This window comes from Arachis ipaensis, chromosome B6, assembly GCF_059453495.1.
Source record: "Arachis ipaensis isolate K30076 ecotype BB chromosome B6, ASM5945349v1, whole genome shotgun sequence".
NCBI lineage: Eukaryota > Viridiplantae > Streptophyta > Magnoliopsida > Fabales > Fabaceae > Arachis > Arachis ipaensis.
Window position 1 is genome coordinate 22,500,259 of NC_142441.1, and position 21,676 is coordinate 22,521,934.

General features: G+C 36.3%; 2 protein-coding genes across 6 annotated transcripts; one reads left to right on the top strand and one right to left on the bottom strand.

The window, feature by feature from the left end:
- The first annotated feature begins 778 nt into the window (after nt 1-778).
- On the top strand, nt 779-4,007 carry LOC107646146 (ATP-dependent RNA helicase). 4 transcript variants are annotated; one of them, XM_088490090.1, is made up of 4 exons: nt 779-1,309; nt 2,149-2,585; nt 2,769-3,028; nt 3,380-4,007. In XM_088490090.1, the coding sequence occupies exons 3-4, from the start codon at nt 2,777-2,779 to the stop codon at nt 3,770-3,772; spliced, it is 645 nt and encodes a 214-aa protein (XP_088346216.1). In that variant the 5' UTR covers nt 779-1,309; nt 2,149-2,585; nt 2,769-2,776; the 3' UTR covers nt 3,773-4,007. The 4 variants fall into 4 exon arrangements, with proteins under 4 accessions (XP_088346216.1, XP_088346215.1, XP_088346217.1 ...); XM_088490091.1 differs by having other exon boundaries at nt 1,012-1,309; nt 2,546-2,585; XM_088490089.1 differs by lacking the exon at nt 2,149-2,585.
- Nucleotides 4,008-4,799: 792 nt separating this feature from the next.
- Nucleotides 4,800-10,184, bottom strand: LARP6B (RNA-binding protein). 2 transcript variants are annotated; one of them, XM_016350341.3, is made up of 10 exons: nt 9,319-10,184; nt 7,594-7,675; nt 7,248-7,342; nt 7,068-7,139; nt 6,732-6,811; nt 6,505-6,604; nt 6,099-6,146; nt 5,951-6,019; nt 5,572-5,718; nt 4,800-5,399 (listed from the first exon to the last, which is right to left on the bottom strand). In XM_016350341.3, the coding sequence occupies exons 1-10, from the start codon at nt 9,775-9,777 to the stop codon at nt 5,157-5,159; spliced, it is 1,395 nt and encodes a 464-aa protein (XP_016205827.1). In that variant the 5' UTR covers nt 9,778-10,184; the 3' UTR covers nt 4,800-5,156. The 2 variants fall into 2 exon arrangements, with proteins under 2 accessions (XP_016205827.1, XP_088346213.1); XM_088490087.1 differs by lacking the exon at nt 7,068-7,139 and having other exon boundaries at nt 7,245-7,342; nt 9,319-10,116.
- Between the last annotated feature and the right edge of the window lie 11,492 nt (nt 10,185-21,676).

Genomic DNA, 21,676 nt, shown 5'->3' on the forward strand with positions numbered 1-21,676 from the left:
AGTATGTGTAACTAAGATTATGTAATATTCAACACTTAAAATATTTTCTTTTCTTTCAGGGCATTATTAAAACAGATTGTGTTGACTAAGTTTTGTTTTTTCTATTTATTCCTTCGACATTTTTTTCTTCATATTCTCCTTTATTTTCTAACCAAAACCAAATAAAATTTGTGCTTTGTCATATTCACTTTTGGATATTTTTATTTTTTTAAAGGGAGGTTGTGAAATTTAAGACAGAAGAGACATAGAGTGGTAATGGAGTATTGGAGTGGTAGTAGAAGAGTAGAAAAAAATTAGTAATAATAAAAGATGACAAAAGTTTAGGATAAAGAAAAAGAGATGTATCTATGATTGAAGATGAAGAATAAAGATAATTTTAAAATTTTACTTAACATTTTTAAAAAATTTAACAAAATATTAATTTTATATAAAATTTATTTTTTATAAGTATAACGTTAATTTTAGGTTAATTTTTATATATAAAAAAATATTAATATTTTTGTTGAAAATAAAATTATTTGATTTAATTATATGTGAGTGAATTTTACAGATGAAAAGTCAACACAAAGGGTCTTGCGTTATAACACGTATGATACGTATTAAACACATGGTAATACGATATCTTTTTTACATTTTTATAATGCTGTCAATATTCAATCAAAACACCTTCGTCATGTCTATATTAAAAATAATTTCTATTAATTTTATTCTTTTATAAAAAATTTTAGATAAAAATAACAATTTATCCAAAATTATAGAGAGGGGGAACACACAACACAGGACCAAGTCCATAGTCCATAGTAGTCTAAAGGTCTGTATTCCCTACACCTCCCATCAATCTCTTTCTTTGTGGTACGACAAGGCGATGGTGCCTGCTGCCACTGTCACTGCGGCCTTTATCCATAGATTCCCTGCTGTTTTGTCAAACAAACAAGGAAAAGAAAAGATTCTTTTATTCTCTTACAGTCCAGCTATGCCTATGAGACACAGCCACAGTCCACAGTCCACAGTCCCGTTTGGACCATCTCCATTCTGCACCAACCTCCACTTTCTCTTTTCAGTGAAAGCAGCGAAGCCAGACAAAATGCATCCCACAGTGGTTCCCTGGAGCTGACACCTCCTACCCTACGGTTACCATGACCCTTCCACACGCGCCGCTTCATTGCGCGTGTTCTCTAATTCTTCCCTTAAAATCCACACCCACTCTCCACTCTTCTGCTTTCTAATATCTTCCCTTGCGTTTCGCGGTTCTGCCCCGCTCGCTGCTGCTTCCAGCCACCTCTCTTTTTGGACCTCCAAACCCTTACTGGTAAACAATTAACCCCTTCCTTCCTTCCTTCCTTCTTTCCTTCCTTTCTTTTCTTCTCCTCTGTCTTTTGCTGTATTCATTGATTTCTGGCCGTTTGATTGTGCTTGTGCCTGTGGCATTCTGTTTATGGAGTTTAATTGCGTTCTTATTGCTTGAGATTATCCTGAAAAATAGATCATTAACTCTTCTTCTTGAATGATGTTGGGGCTGGAGTTTTTCTGTATTTGGTTTTTGGTTTCCTCTGCTCCTATACTTTGTTCCTGGCATTCTGCTTGGGGAATTTCTGAGCAACTTATAGTCAGGGTTATGATATTTGGTAAATATACTTCTCAAGTTTTTTTCCCTTATTTTCCTGATGATGGATAGTTTATGTGCTAAGTTTATTCCTGGTTGATTTAAGTGGTTCTTACGTCGTGTGCCTGATTATTGTCATGTTCTTTTGTTTCATTGTGATTTCTCTTGGGATATTGTGGAGTATTGTGCAGATTTCTCATTGTTGTGTTGGTTTTAAACTTCAACTCCTTTATGTTTTGGGTCAATTTGCCGGGTTAGATTCTTTGGATTAATCATGTGTTACCATTGTGATTTTTAATTGGGTTATGGCCAAAATTGATGAAATTGTAATTTCTGATGGTCATTTCCTGCTCCTTGATTGTGCCTGTCATATTGTTTCTGGACTTTCCTTGCCTCTAAATGTTAGTAGAGCTGTTTAAATATATGCTGGAACATCAATGTCATCCTAATTTGTTGCTGCATATACTGATGGGTTGCTGTGTTGCTGGAACTTGTTGTTTCTTACCCCGTGCTCCTTAATGTTGGTATTGGATCACGTTTTTCAGATTGAGTTGCTGCGTGGGTGACTAATGCCCTTTCTGATGGTTCTTGTCTTCTCATGGATTACAATGGCTTGGAAGTTTATGAATTTGCTTCCATTTTTGGTTGAACATTTGGATGTTTGATTCATTAACATGAATTATGTTCCTAGTTGCGAAAAAAGAAAAGGGGTTTGTGCATGATTGTTACTTGAGCTGGGTTCATTGGAGGCAATTTGAAATTTACTGGTTCTCATGCTTCTCTTATTTTTGTCAGTATTGTGATCTTTTACTGAGGGATATTGAGTTGTTCTCTCAGAATATTACTGACCGATGCCACATCGGTGGCTGTTTTCTTGTGATTAGTCTTGCGTTTTTCAAATAGTTGAGAGTCTCTAAGGCTATGTTTGGTGCTGTATTCTAGTGCAGGACTCTATTTGATTTTGCTCGCTGTCACATCACAGGTAGCAATAGAGTATCTGAATGTATATCGTTTATTTGGAAGAGTACATCCATTTAATTAATACGTTGAATATAATGCATGAGATTAAAAAGAAAAGGAAGTAGAAGAAAATTTAAGATTATATTTTGGATATATATGTATATGTTTGTGGTTTTCATAATAGTTGTTGGAAACCATTTTTCAGCTCAGAACATGGAGATGGAGGCGATCACAGCTTCATTAGAGAGGTCTCTTCAAAATTGTTCCTTAAACAACCATAGCCATGAGAGCAGAAGGGAAGAAGGGTCAGTCACAGATGCAGAGGCAGATGCCGAAGCTGGCATAGGAATCTCATCCAGCTCAGACGATGTCCTGAACAACCGCATCTCCAACTCTGACACTACTCTAGAACTCAACTCCCATATATCACTCCCTTACCACTGGGAACAATGCCTAGATTTGAAGGTTATTGAATCCTCTCCTCTTTCTTCTCTAGGTTCTTCATTATATAAAACAATAGTGCAACCGCACAGATGAAGCCCCTAGAAAGTTAAGATTATTTTTAGTTTTCTGATTGCTTGTCATGTCCTTTTGCTTTGCCTACTCTTTGGGGGAAGGTCCGGCTTTCCTTAGTTAATCGGATGTCCTGAACATTTGTTCGATATCTGAATTGTGAAGATTGAGTCTTTCTAGCTAGTCCTGGCGGTTGGGTGCTTATTTCCTTTTAGAAGATGATTTTTTATAGAAGTTATCTGCATATAATTTGGTGGGAATGAATGAACAATGTATTGATTGTGTACTTATATACATGTACAGACGGGGGAAATTTATTACATAAACTGGCAGAATGGAATGAAAGCAAAGGAGGATCCAAGGAGGGTAGCAGAATACAGTAGCAGTATGAGTAGGGATTACAAGTCAGAAGAAGAGAGTTGGTACGATAGCGAAGAGTCTTCATCGGAGTCATGCCCCTCTTCATCCAAAGACCAGTGTTACCAAGAGCTGGGACAAGTAGAAAAGCAGAATAATAGTAGCAGCAGCAGTAGCAGTAGTAGTAGTAGTTATAGTAATAATAAGGGTAATGTCTTGGTTGTGGCTGGGTGCAAGAGCTGTCTCATGTATTTCATGGTGCCCAAACAGGTTGAAGACTGCCCAAAATGTGGTGGTCAACTCCTCCACTTTGATCGATCCGAAAGTGGCTCTCCATGATTCCCATTTCTCAATTCCACCATCCACCCCCTCCCCTGCTTCCTTTTTTTTTTTTTTTTGCTCTTTCTTGCCCTTTCAATTTCTCTTGTTTCATTTAGCTTGCCTGAGTGTAAACTACTAGTTTTGTTCATTATTAGGATGAAATTTTCCAGCTTTCATCGTGCTTGCATCAGAATAGGTTTCCATTTATTCGTAATTCAATTTTTTTAAAAAATAAATAATTCAATTACTCTTCTCTTTTTATAGTAAATGTACTCTTGTTCCTGTTGTTTATAAGTGTAAATCAACTTAGTCCTCCCGGGTCCCGATAATAATCCAATTAACAGTTAAACAAAGTGCTGATGCGTACTGTATATTGCAATATTTAAACTGGTTTAACCCAACGGTACCACCACCAGTTCCAACAGAGTTCCAGAGTCAAACACAAGCACCCACACCACCTCTTCCTCTCTAATTTGAAAAACCCAATTTCAAGATAGTTTGAAAATTAAAATTCCATCACTGCCTCCTTCAACCGGGGCACCACTTAACCACCCCATCTCATTTTATTTTTCCATCGTTTTCCCTTTGTCTTCTTCACGGTCACTAAACCAGAGACCACCAGACATCAAGCATTGATTTGTTCGCTACACACTAGATCTGTTTCCTTAGCTCCACTACGGGACAACAGCATGAAGATAGATGTTGGCGAGGCTGGTGCAGCCAACAACGATGCAATATTCCAAAGGGCTTCGACGGTGTGAATGTGTGCTGTGTTGGAGTTGGTAATGGTGACGTTGACTGTGGATGTGGGATTTCAACGGTGTCATGCTAGTGTTGGACTGTTTTTGATTGTGTTAGGTGCAGTGTTTTTTACCTAAACAAATTAATAGTCAAATTATATTATTTTTTCATAAAGTAATATACTCTTACTCTACTTGGAAGTTCAAACTTACCGTATCAAACTGTTAACAAGTAGCTAGAAGCTACTCACAGGTTGAATTCACTACATGTGGCAATAACGGGTTTCCAATTTCGGAATAACCAATTGAACTGAACTCCAAATTCATATTTTTAATACTGCTTTGACAATATACTGGGGTGCCGGGTTCCTTTGGCCTTACATCTCACTAGAAAAATAGGATGTATTTTTCTATACTGGTCAGATGGGAATACATAAGGATCGATAATGGCCTTAAATGGAACGACAAGAGGTTTGACCGTTTGACGAGTTCTTATATCACCATTCACCATGTCTAGTTGTTCACACGTTACAGGCAACGGGCAGACTGACTACTTTGTTCTATCCTTTGATTTCACTTTTCTACTTTTCCCTCATTAAATATCTGCTTCAGACTTGCCCCAGAAATAAACTCGCTATAAGTACAGTAGCACAATATTATGCTCAAGGTATATTAACAGCTATGGGCTTCCCCCGACCCATGGAAAATCCTCTTGTACCATCTGGCATCCGGGGCCCTGGAGGTTGCTTGGCGACGACTTGTTCAGTAAGAATTGAATTATTGGAATTGGAAGTTTGTGTTCCCAATTGATTATTCACACGACTATGAACTCGGCCACGACCCTTCCCCCTGCCCCGGCTACGCCCTTTCCTCTGCCCACTCTCTTTTTCATAGGCATGTTCTTCCTGCCAAATGAACAAATATATATAAAGACAAGGCATAGAAACCGTAAGTCCAATTAACAAACCCAAAACCAATTAACTGGTTATGGATAGAGTATCCATGTAATCATTCGCCATTAAGCAACAAAGACTTGGTATATCACATAATCAGCAATCAAAATATCCAAGCACTTACCACATGTCCATGAGTATGAGTATCAGCAACGGGAGCATCTTCTACTGGTTTTTCATTTGCCTGCTGCTCGGGAAGAGAAGTATAATCCTCCTCGCAGTTAGCTTCAGTATCAAATCCCTTCTTTCCCCGTCCTTGAGAAGGTTTTGGCTGAACATGAAATATTAAAGAGATATTATGTCTAAAGTCTAAACTATATTGAATATTGATCTATCCATCCAACAGTTTGAAGACTCCTCAGCCTTGAGTCGCCTTATCAGGCCAAACTAGAGAGGGATTTTAATTTTAATTTTATTAAAATAACAGGATACGGCTGTTGTAGATAAGAAAATAAGAATTATGATTGTCAATGCCCTATATTCAAAGAAAATTAATTGTATACCATGCATCTAACCATTTGACGAACACGGAGGCCACTCCGCCAGTTTCGCTCATCATTCAGCTCCGCAACCTGCCAATAGTACTAACTCTTGTCATAATGCCAAAAATGCCATCGCAGTTTGCTAACTCAGAAATAAAATGGTACTTACTGCTCTCTCAGCCAGCTCAACAGATTCATATTCAACAAATGCATGCAACTGGAACAGAAAGCTGTGTTAGATTCAAAAATTACATACACTTCATTAATACTCTCCATGAAAAAGAGAGGTAAAGGTTCTCATTACTTGTCTACTCAACTCCCATAAATTGCAATCCAAAATCAAATGTCAATGCCCAAAAATGATTGCATCAAACAAAGGTAGGCATGTCTATACTTGGAAACCATAGTATCATACTAAGGACTATGGAGAACCATTAAATGGTCATTTTACCAGTCAATTAAAGTATATATCGGAGAACTTTTGCCAAAACATAATGGAAACAAGAACAGAGCATGGTAACTCAACAGATGAACCAGTAGTAGATGAATTTATGCATGCATGTATGTATGTAGACCTTGTTAGCTAAATGTACGCCATCAACTTTTCCCAATCTTGAAGCTGAAGAAGCACCACTATTGGAAGTTTGAGGAGGACATGTCCGGATGGTCTTCACGCTGCAGAATCAAATGCAAAATGACAGAAATTTAAAATTTAGTAGCAAATACCTAACTTAAAAAGATTATGGGAAAAAGAATACTGTGACAAACATTGTGCTGCTTAAGTTACAAGTTGCAATAATACCTCCCAACAGCAGAAAACACCTTCATAAGATTCTGATGGCAATGATCCTCAGGTAGGTTTTCAGCTACAACAATACGAGACTACAACAAAAAATAATCCTAGATGTTAGAGAAAGTGAGAGGAAAGAAGTCTAATTAAGAGCCACCAATAGTAACCAAAGAAACGTCATTAATTAAAATATTATGAAAAGAATAAATAGCATGCATATTACAAGGGAAAGAATGAATAGCATGTATAATATTAGTATCATATTTAATCCATTCAACAAATTGTTTGCTCATCAATAACTTGTCCAGCATAATCTATAGCCAGTCACAGAATATTAGTAAAATTAACTTGTAGCTCTTCTATATCAGACTCAGTTAAGGGATGCTGGCGTTTGACTTTCTTTCCATCTTCACTTACTACCTGGACAAGATACCAAAAATAGGAAAAATAAAATTACGAAAAGATACATAGAGAAGAACATGAGCTTGATAATATTAATTCATGAAGTATGAGAGTGAAGAAGCTTACAAGTTTTGTCGAGTTCCTCAAAGCAGTCGCAAGTTGAGAGTGACTGGTTATGAGGGCCTTGATCTTCTTGAAAGATGCAACAACAGATATAGGAACTGCATAGTTTTAGAAAAGCATTAATACAAAAATCGCAGCTCATGAAAACTTTAAACCATTTAGCAACCATCTTATTACAGAACAAAAAACAATTCACTAAATATGATAATCTTTAAGTAGAAACTGCATCATCCCATTCCTCTCTTTAAAGTTAGAAAGAAGTTCTGGCAGTAGTAGAATAAAATGCTTTGGTTCATGGTGATTCTGCCACAAGGGGAAAAAAAAGAAGGAAACAGAATATACATCTTACCAAAACCTTCAGAATCTTTGTTGATGAACCTCATTAAATGATCAGTAGTAGCTAAGTTTAAATCACTGAAATAATACTCCACCTACAAATTATGGCATATTTAGATAAACCAATATAATAGTCAAGTTCCAGCATTCAGTCAAGAAATCAAGGATTATACTAAAAAGACATTTTTTGGGGGAGGTAAATGTTGGTAACAAAATAAGAAAGATGATACTAAAAAGGGAAGCTACTGATACACAATGTCTTCCTGCACCTCACATAGTGCACCATCCCCCAACCATTCCTCAACATCGGCAGTTTAAAGTATTCTATGACGGAGAAAGATATATGTAACAAAAAATAAAAATTTCCCTTGATTGTTATCCATTCTAAATTTCCTTTTCTGCCAAATATGAAAAGGCATTAATGTTCTAGAATTCCACCAGAAATCCATTATAGAAAAGTACTAATTCCACCTGAAATTCATGATCCAAAAGCACTCTTGACAGCTAATTGAGTTATTCAATTTCCCAAAAATTTCAGAAAATTTCAACAACAAAAAGCTTCCCTCTGTCTATGTTATAGAAAGTAAACTATTTCAGATAATAGATATATAACTTGATAGTAGTGCCAAGTGCTAACTTAGGACTCCTGAAGACTTTTTTGAGTAAAACATATCAAAATTTCAGCTTCTTGCAGATTTTAAATGCCACTCTATAGCTGATATTTAATCAGGAAAAAAAAGGGGTAATGAAGTTCTATTGTAGGCAGTTGAATACATCAACGCACACCCACTATCATAAGCAGTGAATTGTTCCAACATCAGGCATCAGCTAATCTAGAACAATGACAGCAATGAACCAAAGGGGAAAAAAAAGAAATGGAAGATTAATCTGCTATTTCAGCTTCATACTGTAAAAAGATATTGAGGCAGCGTAAAGCTGCAGTTTCTTCATAAACTTATCAGAGACCAAATTTTATCACGATCCATTTTATCTCCACCCCCACCCTCCAATAAAAAAATAAAGCATCCGACCCTCATCATTATCAAATTTCAGCCCGAATTAACACATCCAATTGTGCCCGAGAGCCAGTTTACAGGTAAAATTACCAAACCTCCCCCTTCCAAAAATGCTTCCTCAGGTCAGGTGTGGTGATCAATTTGTGCCAATATGAGTTACTGTTCTACGGCACTCAGACGAGGGAATGACTGCAGAGTGGATTTTGGAAAGTAGAGGAGGGGAATAGGGGATTATTTATCATGCACCATTTATTGGTTTTAAACTGTGGTACACAACTGCACTTGCAACCACAATAAAGCAGTTTCAAAGAACTCAAGTTGCAACAACCACATATGAAAACAATTGCAGTTGAAACACCCAAAATTTATCCTGCGAAATTTCAAATCCAAGAAACTTCCAAATCATTCTTTATTAATTTTTATAGACACAGTATATAAAAACCTCTTTAAGTTTAGGAACAAAAAACTAACCCTTCCCTCCAAACTACTAAACTCCCAATCCAAATATAATACCTAACTTGATCAGTGGAGTGCTTTTCACACGAAACGCTGAATTGGAATGAAAGAATGGTTATGAACCATCATAATGGAACAAAGTCTAACATCCAAAACCTAAATGTATAGATGAAACGGGTAATATCAATAGGATAATATTCCGCCTACTTGCATAATTCAAAGAACATAAGAAAGAGCATCCATTCAATTTGGACATTAAAGTAGACCTGATTCAAAATCTTCTGACTAGCTTCCTCAGATAGCTTGCTTTTGGAAGAAGGAGTGTGATCTGACTCGCCGTGAGACTGCTGAACTTGCGGCACACCGGAATCGGTGCCAACATGATACTGATGCGGGTGATGGTGAGAACGGTAGTGAGCCTGAACATGATGATGATGCTGATGAGCAAGATGATGATGGTGGTGATTCTGGACGGCTGGAACGTGACCTTGAATCTGTACGTGGAAGGGTGAAGTCGGGGGTGGTGGATAAACATGCACCATACCAGAAGGCGGCGGAGGAGGAGGCGGCGGCGGCACCACTAGCCGAGTAGTAGGTCGCGTGGGCACGAATTCAGGAGCCTGTGCGTTGAGCCGGCTAGAGGAAAGGTTTCTGGAGAGAGATGGATCTGCGTGCGAGGAAGAAGGGCACATGTCTGGGGCTTCTGTCAGTGATTCTTGAGCCATGTCACAACGATCTAGAAGCTGCTTCAGCTTAGACCACACTGGCAGTTACCTTTTTTAGAAGCGGGTGGACTATGACAGGAAAAATACCAGTGAGATGGGAGATTCGTCAAGCATAACCCCAAGAACAATTCTCAAATTATCACTCTTGTTCAATTAGTTTCGGGGTGGTACTGTTACACTGGTCAGAGCCCCAGCGAGATCATAGGTTTTTTTCTGGGGTCGTGATAGGATCATAGATGGATGACTTTATGAACTATGATTGACGAAGATGGACGCGGGCCCAACGGATGACTATCCAATTTTTCTAAGAATGCTGTAAGTGCAGCGTGTCTTTATTGCATAAAAAAATAGTTTAAGAAAAACTTGTATAGATTCAAACAACATAAGACTCATGTCCAAAAAAAAAAAGAACAGCACAAGACTACTAAACAATACAAATATTGTAACATAAAATATATAATTTTAATAGAATATTAAAAATAGTTTATTAACGGATCCAGGAATCTAAGAGTGAAGGGGTCGAAAATTAAAATCTTGTATAATCAAATATAATGTTATATATTTGATAATAGTATAATTATAATTAATTTTTTAATTAAAAAAATTAATAAATACTTGTCAAATAAAAAAATTATCTCAATTTTTATAATTTTTTCATAATTTTTTTATGATTTTACATCTAATAAAATATAAAATTATTTATTTTTAAATATTTTGTTAATTAATTTACTTTATTAAGTATTTATGTGACAATAACTTATATTTTTATATTTTATATAATTAAAAAATATAACATAAAATAATACAAGTTAATTGCAATAACAGTTTTGTTATATGAATTTAAAATGTATTAAAGTATTTTTATATAATAATAGGGATAAAAATTAATTAAAAAATAAACAACTAAATAAAATTTAAAAATAATATTATTATAAATAATATTAAAGTATTTTTTATATGATTATAAATGTTAAAATTAATATTAATAATAGAAATGTAAAAGAAAATTTTAAATTAAATAAAAAATACAAATAATATAAATATATGTAAAAAAATTTAAACCTCATAAAGAATAGTAACTTTTTTTTTACTATCACTATACTATTAAATTTTACTCTATACAATACCTTTATTATAATAGTATGAGTTTTTAAAATTTGTTAGAGGGCCAAGGCCACTACTTGTCCCCTCCCCCCCTGAGTCCCTCCCTGGTTGATTTATTAATCAACTTAGGATGGTTGAGCTGTCTGTTCGCTGATTTACTTAAACAAGTATCGGATATTTCAATCTCGTCTTGTTTATGTCGCAATCCATTAGCCAACGATAAATCTTTAGATTAATCTTTGGTTTGTCAAGCTCAGTAATACTGTGGAAAACAAAAAAATGTTTCGAGATTTCGCTATCTATCCTCCAAACATACATGAGGAAATTGACATTTTTCATATCTTTATTTTGAAAAAGATCAAACTCCTCTTTAAATTAAATTAAAAGGATAAAGTATATACTTTTCGCTCCTAAAATTTGTTAAAAAAATTTCAAAAATATTTCTAAATTTTATTTTGTTTCAATTTTGTCCTAAAAACTTTTAATTTGTATCAAATGTACCCATGTTAGCTAATTTTTCAAGAAGTTTAAGACCATTTTAGCAACAACTTTACAACGACAACCTTTAACATAACAAGTCAGATGTGGTTTTATCGTTGACTCTTGGTTGTCAATCATTATTGCTGCGTTAGTCCTAAGTTTTTTTGAAAATTTAAGATGCAAATAAAAAATATATGGGATAAAATTAAAACAAAATAAAATTTAAGAATATTTTAAAACTTTTAGCAAACTTTAGTAACAAAAAGTATACTTTAGCTTAAATTAAATTTATATATGGTGAATCTGCTGCGATTGATCTGAAGCTTCTAGGTTATATGCTCGTGGTCAGTTGATCACGCTTCTGGAGGTGTCACATCAGTTGATGTGAGTGAATTTTTAATGCTAAATGCAAGTGTAATTACAATCATGCCCCCCAGGCTATTGGTTTCCTTCGTGCCCGCTAAAGTTATATAGCTTTTGAAAACCGCTCATTTTCTTAATTGATCTTCCCTTTCTACTTTCGTCTTGTTTCTTTCTCTTTTCTTCCCTTTTTCATTCTGCCTATTCTACGGCTCACAAGAAGTTGTGCTCATTTGTTTCTAGTACATTTTGTTCCTTTTTCATTATCCCTTTTCTACTAATTTTCTCTTGCTACATTTTTGCTTTTGTATTTTGCTCTTAGTTTAATAAGCAACTATGAGAATTTTGGATTTTCATAATAAGATTATCCGGTAAAAATAAGGGGTACCACTATTGTATTTGTGGAGTAGTCTTATTTTAAGTAGGAATAGCTAATTGAATGGCTTAATCTTCTTTGTTGAAGTACAATATTAAGCTTATGATAGTGGTGGTTCTCCCATTTGTAGGTATTGCACGAAGGATTCCTAATCTCCAACCTCGGGGGCTTGTTTTTCTTGACCTAGGAGTTCCCAGTACTTACTATTAGTGTACTTCTGACGTGACGGAAACCCCTCTACGGCCCAGTGAGGGTGATTTGCAAGAGCTTCGAGAAATTGGGGCTATATGTGGAGGTGGTACTGTAGAGGAACAATATGACCTTTCCTTCCCAGACGTGCAGGAGTGTGCTTGCTATATAAATCTCTCGGCCCTGCACATTCCGGATTGGATGTAGGTTTACAAATTCATGTTAACTATACTGGTGATTAGGTTCCTGTTTTCACCCTTTGTCATTGCCCTCCTTAACCATTGCTCCGTGACTCCCTCCTAACTTTATCCTAATAGTTAGGCTACTATTAGTTGCTTCGAGTTGGAGGTTTTCCTATTCTTTTTCCTTTTGACCATACCGAATCGGGAGGAAAACATTATAAAGGGTACATGTCCTTTTGTGCAGTTTAAAATCGTAAAATTTTTGGGCTCTTTGAAAATTTATTTCACGAATTCAAGGAGCAGTACTTTAAGGTTAGGATGGCTAGGGGATAACATTTTTTTCGGTTAACTCGGGAGGGTTAGAGGAGGTTTCCGACTTACAGGAACTATGACGTTGGGGCTGACTATTTGATAAAGGTCACGTATCAAGGTTTGTTCTAAGTAGGTCGGAATGTCGCCGATGTGTTGTGTGATATGAGGAACTAGTGCCCTTAATCCTTGGCTAGACATGGGTGACCGTGAAGCTAAACATCAGTACATCGGTAGGTTTCTACTTTTTCTTTTCATGCTGTTTCCTATGACGTCTTTATATTTTTCAAGCTTATGATTCTAACTTGCTAATTTTTCTTTTGTAGTTGCTATGGATGGTGGACACGTGACTTTGGCCAACCTTCGTGAGGTGGAGCAAGAAGAAGAGGACGAGAATGCTACCGAGAAAAGTAACTTCTGACGCTATCCTTCAGCATGACATATCTCATGGCGCGGGAAAAGATGACGACCTGCATGTCATCCTAGACCCTGATCCCAAGAAGAAAAAATGGAAGAAAAGTAGGGGGCAACAGTAAGGGTAAAGATGACATCTCTCCAATGGTGATGTAGAAATGTTTTGATTCCCTGGGTTTCATAATTGAACATTTTCTTCCTGAGACTGAGAACTTTTTCCTGGATTGTGATTTTTCCGCACAAGCAAAGTAGGTTTATTGTTCCTTACGTCATTCTGCAGCAATTGTTCGAAAGGCAAAGCCTATTCTTGCTTAATCTCACGTGCTAGATGGGAAACTGTGTCAATCTCAAACTTATCTTGTGAATTTGAAGGCATGGAAAGAGGCTGTTGAGACTGCAAAGATCAATGCTAAAAAGAAGGTTAAGGATGCAGAAATAAAATCCAACGGCTTACCGACAGAGCTTCATTTGTAGATTTCAACAGCTGAATGTCGTGCCAAGGAAGCAAAGAAGAAAGCTAAAGAAGCAGAGGAGGTAGCTACTGGTTTAAAGAGGAACATGGAGATTGTGAAGAATGCTAAGAAAGTACTTTTTGACAAATAAAGATATCCTAAAATCACATGTGTTGCTTTTTGCTCCTAATATTGATGTCTCACTTCTTGGCGCTTGTAAGATTATAAAGGATGGGCAAATTGTTAATATTCCCATCCAGAGAAAAGCTTAGTTTATTTTTCTCTCTTTTATCTACTTTGTATATTTGTCTAGAATGTTTGTTTGCTACCTAAGGGGCCGATGAAACTATTTTGTATTCTTGGTTAAGTTACTACACTTTTATCGTTTCTATTGGCCAAGTTGTATACTTTACCATTTTTCGCTTTATTGTGTTGGATATCCGTTACTATGGGCAAAATGGCTTTGAGATTAATCACTTCCCGTGGAACCGATTTGAATGATAAATAGAAATGAAATAATAAAATGCTTGGGCATCGTTAAAACCTTCCTTCGTCGTTAACAGGTTCCTTAGGTGAGGAAAGAGTACCCACTTATTAATGAATTTGCAAATCAATCCCATTTACAAGGTAAAATAAAACTAAGAACAAATGTTAAAGAAAAACGAAATATATCTAAATCAAATAAATGCTAAATGAATAGCGACGTTCACTTGACCTTAATAATAAAATCTCTTAAGATTAGCAACGTTCAAGGATCTCGAGATCTTGATATCGTCAAGTTTCTCGAGTTTGTATGCTCCCTTTCCGTAGGACTCGCGAACTTGGTATCATCCTTCCTAGTTTGGTGATAACTTGCCTTCCCTTGGCCTAGCGGCTCCGATGTTGTTGTAGCGTAATACCAAATCACCGTTGTTAAAGGTCCTTCTTCTTACTACCCGATTGCACCTTAGAGAAATCCATTACTTGAGAGCTACCTCCTTCAAGCGAGTCATAGACCTTACCTAGTCTATTAAGTTTTTCTTAGCTTTTACATTGAAACTTCCAAAAAGAGCCTAGGATTGGGGGAGAGGAGGCGGCAACAGAAGGGATCAGCGACGACAGAAGGAGCTAGCGGCGGCAGGGCTGACGGAGTGCCGAGGAAAGGAGAGGGTTAGAGAGAGAGAGAGAGGAGAATTCAAAATGAAGGGGGAGGGGGTTCACGCTTTCAATTTTAAGACTTCTTACCGTCGAATTTACCGGCAGATAAATCCGATGGTAACGCATTGCGGTCACAAAAACGCAGCGTTCCACTAAAATAGGTTCACTGGCGGATTTTTCCGCCGGTAAATCTTACGGTACATTTCGTGCCAATTTTTTCTTGTAATGACCGTCAGAATAAAAAATTTTCCTGTAACGATTTGACTTGACGAATTCCGCATGAAAATGTCCATAAATCTATCGGTAAAGTCAATGCTAATGTGCGATGCTAAATCCGACAATAAATCTGACGGTACTCAACGTTTTTCTTGTAATGACCATCGGGATAAATCCGACGCTATAAAGTTTGCCGGTAATTGTTTACCGATGGATTTTTTCGTTCGCCGCTAATTACTGTCGGAATATTTTCACTGATAATTTTTACCATCAGATTTTCTCCTGTAAATCCTATGGTAATATATTATTAATTAATAATTAAATTAATAACTACAGATGGATTTAACCGACGGTAAACTTAATTTTAAATATTTAAATTCAATAATTTTTAAACTAATAAATTAGAAAATACAACACTAATTAACGCAGAAAATAATTAACTCAGATAATAATAAACTTAGAAAATTGATAACAATAAACAATAAGTCAATAAAATGTTTAATGGACTTATAATAAATCAGACAATTAACAACAATCAACTAATTAATTCAAAAAATAATTATAAACAAAAAAACGTAATTCATGCATATTAAAAAGCTGACTTTGAAACTTGTGGATAAAATGTTTAATGATAAAATACAAATGTAATTCATGCATATTACCTGCAGTAAGTAGAATATTGATATTGCTCTATATTCTTTTGAGAAAAGGACAAATAGGTCCCTAACCTTTTGTCCTGCGGACATTTTTGTCCCTGACCATTGAAAAATACTTTTAAGTCTCTGACCTTCACAAAATTTGGACGGATCAGTCCCTCCGTCCAAATGCCTTCGTTAGGGACTGATCCGTCCAAATGCCTCCGTCAGGGACTGATCCGTCCAAGTTTTGTGAAGGTCAGGGACTTAAAAGTATTTTTCAATGGTGAGGGACAAAAATGTCCGCGGGGCAAAAGGTTAGGGATCTATTTGTCCTTTTCTCTATTCTTTTTATCAATGATCTGTTTATACAACAAAAATATATATGTTAAACTTGAGAAAAAATTTATCGAACTTAAATAAATAGATCATTTCATAGTTTGATGGCCTCTTAATAAAAACAACGATATTGTTTATGCTTATAACAGGATATAAGACCGTGTTAAATTTTTAATGCATTATAGCCTTGCCTAAGAAAATTTGAATAAAATAAAAAATTCTATCTCTGAGATACCTCTTTTTTCGCAGAAATCTTAATTTAGGAACCTTTTTGGTTTGTGCTAAGTAGCAAATGAATTCAATCCAGCTTTCTAGTGTCTATAGTTTTTAACCACATAACATTATTTAGTAGCAGTACAATAGAAAAGAATGAAATTATCAGTTTCATGGAATAAGTCTTCTTATCAAGAACACCCTACCCCTTTGAAAAAACAATAACGAAAAAACACTACCTAAATAATAAAAAAACTAAAGAAATACTAATAATTAATGGCATTTCTAACTCTTTCTGATATGATCCTCATCATTTTCAAATTGAAAATTCAATTACACAAAAAAATCAACCACACCAACCTCAACCTTAATTAGGATTCTCAAAACTCCCAAATTGACTTGTACTTTTCAAACATTCAATATATTAGCAACGTTTTTAATGAAAACTTAAGTAATAAGCCCTTAAAAATATAGAAATAATCACTTTTATTCTTCATGATATCAGAACAATAAACAGAAATCATAATAATAAACACAAAATCATCAAAACAAAATTCAAAATTAGAATTATAAACAAAATTTCAAACACAAAATTATCAAAATAGAATTAAAAAAATCCCTAAATCAAAATAGAATTAAAAAATCCTAAATCTAAACTAATAGATGAACTAAATCTGAAAAAAAAAAAGAAAAAAAAAAAGAAAAAGGAGGAGGACAACATACCTGAAGGGAGGAAGGAGGCAGCTTCGACGAAGTGGTGGCAGCACAGACAGCGAAGTGGTGGCGACGGTGACCAACCAGCAAGATTGTATTATTAGGATTTTTTTTAAAATAAATTAAAAAATAATTGGAAGAAGGAGGAGGACAACATAACTGGAGGGAGGAAGGAGGCAGCTCCGGCGATACAAGGAGCAACGGCGACAGAGGTGCAACAGTGGCGACGGCAACAGTGGCGGGAGCGATAAAAATGGCAGTGATAGAGCGACCAACACAGCGCAAAAGTCCACGTAGTCTTTGAACGTTGTTGGTAGTGGTCGACGTTGGTGGAAGGACTGCCGGAGGTGGCTTGTGGGAGAGGAACAGAAGGGGAGAGAGAGAGAGGAGAAGGTTAGAGAGAGAAAGAGAGAGAGTAGTTCAAAAATGAGGGGGAGAGGATTCACGGTTTGAATTTAGGGCAAGATTACTGTCGGCTTTACCGGAAAATTGCTTTGCGAATGACCAAAACACAGCGTTGCACTAATTCGGATTATCGGCGGATTTATCCGCCGGTAAATTCAACGGTAATGATCGCGCCATTTTTTCTTTTTTTTTTCCTCTCCAATCATTACTGGCAAATTTACCATCAGAAAATCGAATCCGATGGTACTTTTTTTATCCAACAAATTTATTGCCAAATCCACCAATAAATCTACTACTAATGTCCGACGCTAAATCTGACAGTAAATTCGACGGTATTCAGCATTCTTCTTGTAGTGTGAGTTTTAGCTGTGTCGTAGCTGATGATTGGGTGCATCTCAGTATGCACCACACTCTGTATTCGTCCACCATTTGCCTGATAGTTCTCCAAGGGGACGTGTTCCCCATTGGCTTCTGGTAAATTCTATGAATACGAGTGATCAGAGGCCATTGGATTTTTATTTGTGATGAGTTTGGAAAACTCTAATTTAAATTGATGATGATCAAACATTATTAACAGCAAAATTATTAAATTATTTTTTATTAAAGTATGTTAATTGTAATAATTTTTGCTGTGCAGATTCCTTTATGGGCCAAACAAAATAATATTTAAGCAAGCCCATTAGAATAATTCTCATTCAGCCTTGATGTTAAATTATTGTGGCTGAAACTATATTTTGTTTAATTGGGCCAGCTTTACTCATTATTGATACAAGCCCAAAATTGTTCCCCCAATGCATGATCCGAAAATAAATTCATCAGGAAAGCAAATGTTATCATTTGCTAAGGCCTTCAACGGATCTCTTCTTTAAGCATGTAATGGAACTCAAAGCTTTATTGAAGAGAATTAATACATGCATTGGAAACATAAATGAGAGAGAGTGTGTGAGTGTCATGATTGATTTGTTGATGCAGCACGCCACTCAAGCAAGGGAAGTAAAAGCAACTTTTTCCACTCATTTTGACTAATTCATTTAATTGCTTCTCTTTCATTTGTTTCTTCTCTCTCATTCTTTCTTCTCTTCGGTCATTACACAGCAAGCCACGGAAGCTACATTGAGCTACCGAAAAGAAGGAAAGGCACGTCTAAAGGCCATCATAATGATAGCAAGAAAATATAAAAAATATAGTGGCTAAGATCTGCAACCATGAAAGGAAAGATATGGTGATGAGATCTTGGCTCCTCCATACCAAAAATGGAGAAGGAGATTCGGCCAGCAAAGAGAAGATCTTGGAGGAGATGGCTTGTCACTACTTTTGAGTTCACTCATCACAGAAGGTAGCTTGGGTGGCTACGTGAGGAAAGAAGCAAAAGTGGAGCAGAAGAAGTCATCATCATCATGAGGCATCAAGGGCCAGAAATCCATCTTGGAGAGCAAGCTAAGGATGGAGAGCTTAGATTGATGAAGAGTGATGACCAAAGAAGGACCAGAGGTAATTGCATGTTGGTTATTGCATGGATTATCTCTTCTCTCTCTCTGGCCGAACCAGTTTTGTTACTTGGAGAAGAAGGAGTTGGCTAGGTTTATTGGTTTCAACCTTGGAGGCTTCTCCCTATAAGTATGGGTGAACAGTCAGGGTTTGATTCAAGGAGAAAGTTTGAGAGTGCAAGGCACAGTGTTCTCAGAGCTACCTGAGCTAACAGTTTTCTCTTCTCCTTCAATGTTTTTCATTTGTAATTTTTCTGTTTAATTTTGTCATGTCTTGAGTCTCATGGAAAAAGGTAAACAGTGAGGTTTGTAATGAAAAAGCCATAGAGTGGAAAGAGGCAGAGAGTGCAAAATTAAAAGAAAAAGCCATAGATGTCCTTAGAGTTCCTTTGTACATCTGTGTTGTGTTTCATGATTCTGTGGGAATCCCCTTATAAGTTGGGTTTAGCACTTTACAGTCTGTAATCAGGAAGATTATAGTGAAATTCTATCATGTTTGTGATTGAGACTGGATGTAGGCTGCACTGAACTTAGCAGCTAAACCAGGATATATCTGGGTGTAATTTTCTCTCTTCTCTACTCCATTTCTGTTTCTACTGCACAGGAGCAAAAACCAAAAATATCTCGTGTCAAGTGACGAGACAAAAAGAAAAGTCTCGTGGCTGGGGACGAGACAAAAGAAAAAGTCTCGTGGCTAGTCACGAGATAAAAAGACAAAAGGTTTCCAAGATTGGTTTCAAAGGTCAGCAAGCATTATCAAGTAAAAAGGGGGCTAAGATTCACCCCCCCTTTCTCTTAGCCACTGATAACCATCAATTGGTATCAGAGCTTGGTCTCAAAGAGATCAAGCTTTGCAGCTTGGAGTAAAGATCCTCATGGCAGAACACAGTGGCTCAAATGTGGTGTCCTACAATCTGACCGAAGAACAATCAAGCAACAGACCTCCTATCTTCAATGGGAAAAACTATACCTATTGGAAGGAGAGGATGAAGATATTTGTACAAGCAGTGGATTATAGACTTTGGAAGATCATCCTGGAAGGCCCTAAATATCCAACTGTTACAAGTGCCGAAGGAGTTGTCTCTCTTAAACCAGAAGCAAGTTGGACGGATGAAGATAGAAAAAAGGTGGAGCTCAACGCCAAAGCTATCAATCTGCTCAACTGTGCTATCAGCTTTGAGGAGTACCGACGGGTATCACGTTGCACAACAGCAAAGGAAATCTGGGATACACTCCTAGTTACTCATGAAGGAACAACCATTGTGAAAAAGATCAGGATAGATATGTTAAACAGAGAGTACAAAATGTTTGCAATGAAGGAAGGAGAATCCATTGATGAGATGTTTGAGCGCTTCAACACCATTATTGTTGGCTTGGATGCTATGGGAATTAAGTATCCTGAATTTGTACTAGTGAGAAGAGTGTTGAGATGTCTCACAAAAGAGTGGGAAACAAAAGCTTTAATTATCTCTGAGAGTAGTGGTCTTGACTCTATGACTTATGATGATTTGAGAGGAAATTTACTTGCTTTTGAAAACACCTACTTAAAAAAAGATTCAAAAAAGAAAGGAATAGCTTTTTCATCTGTCACTAACCCTCTGGATGATGAATCCAGTGATAACTCATCTGAAAATGAATTTGTGTTGTTTGCAAAAAAATTCAGGAAAATGGTAAAGCTCAAAGGCAAAGGCAGCAGCTCAAGGAAAATGAAGAAAGACCTTAGCAAAGTAACTTGTTACAACTGCAAGGAAACGAGGCATTTCAAATCTGATTGTCCCAAGTTAAAGAAGGAAGAGAAGCTAAAAAGAGGAAAGAAGAAGGGACTGATGGCTTCATGGGAAGATTTGGAAAATGACTCGAATGATGATGATGAGGAATCCGAGACCAAGTCACAACCTTGTCTCATGGCAGATCACATAGATCAGGTAGTCTTTCATAACCCTAACACTGAAGATCTTCATCTCATGATAGACCACCTTTCTGAAAAAATAAGATGCTTCCTGTTGGAAAATCAAGAACTTGAACAACAAATCACCATTCTTAAAGCTGAAAACAGTTTTCTTAAAGAAAAAGTAAGGGAGGCCGAAACTGCTTGTGATCTTGTTGACGAAAATAAGCAGTTAAAAGCCCAAATTAAGAGCTGTGAAAGTGATCATTCCGTTCTTGCATATGTAGATTGTTTTAAAAGAAATGAAGAGTTGCTTAAAGAGGTTAAAAGGTTTAAGGAAGACTTAGCCAAGTTCACTCAAAGTTTTGAAAATCTTAATCAAATCTTGGCTAGTCAAAAACCTCTTTATGATAAGGCTGGGCTGGGGTTTTATAAATCTGCTGAAAAATCTCATTTTGAAAACTTTGCTTCATCCTCTAATGATACAAGATTTCAAGACCCCACCTACTTTAACAAAACAGCAACTCCAAGATTTTGTAGACTATGCAATCGAAATGGACACTTTCCTATTCAATATTTTTTTGGTGAAAGAATGATTGGTGATAAAGTTTATAAAGTTGTTTTTTATTACAATGGCTTAGGACATAGGAGATGGTTTAACGTAAAAGGATCCAAGAAGATTTGGATACCTGAGGTCACTTAAGCTTGTTTTGTAGGTATGCCTAGCATCCAAACGAAAAGAGAATTATGTGGTATATGGATAGCGGATGCTCTAGGCATATGACCGAAAAGACAACCTTCTTCATAAAGCTTGATGAATATGATGGAGGACTTGTCACTTTCGGTGATGATGCAAAAGGAAAAATAGTGGCTGTTGGGAAAGTTGGTAAAAAATTTTCATCTTGTATAAATAATGTCCTTCTTGTGAATGGTTTGAAACATAATCTACTTAGTGTTAGCCAATTGTGTGATTTAGGTTTTGAAGTTATTTTTAAGAAG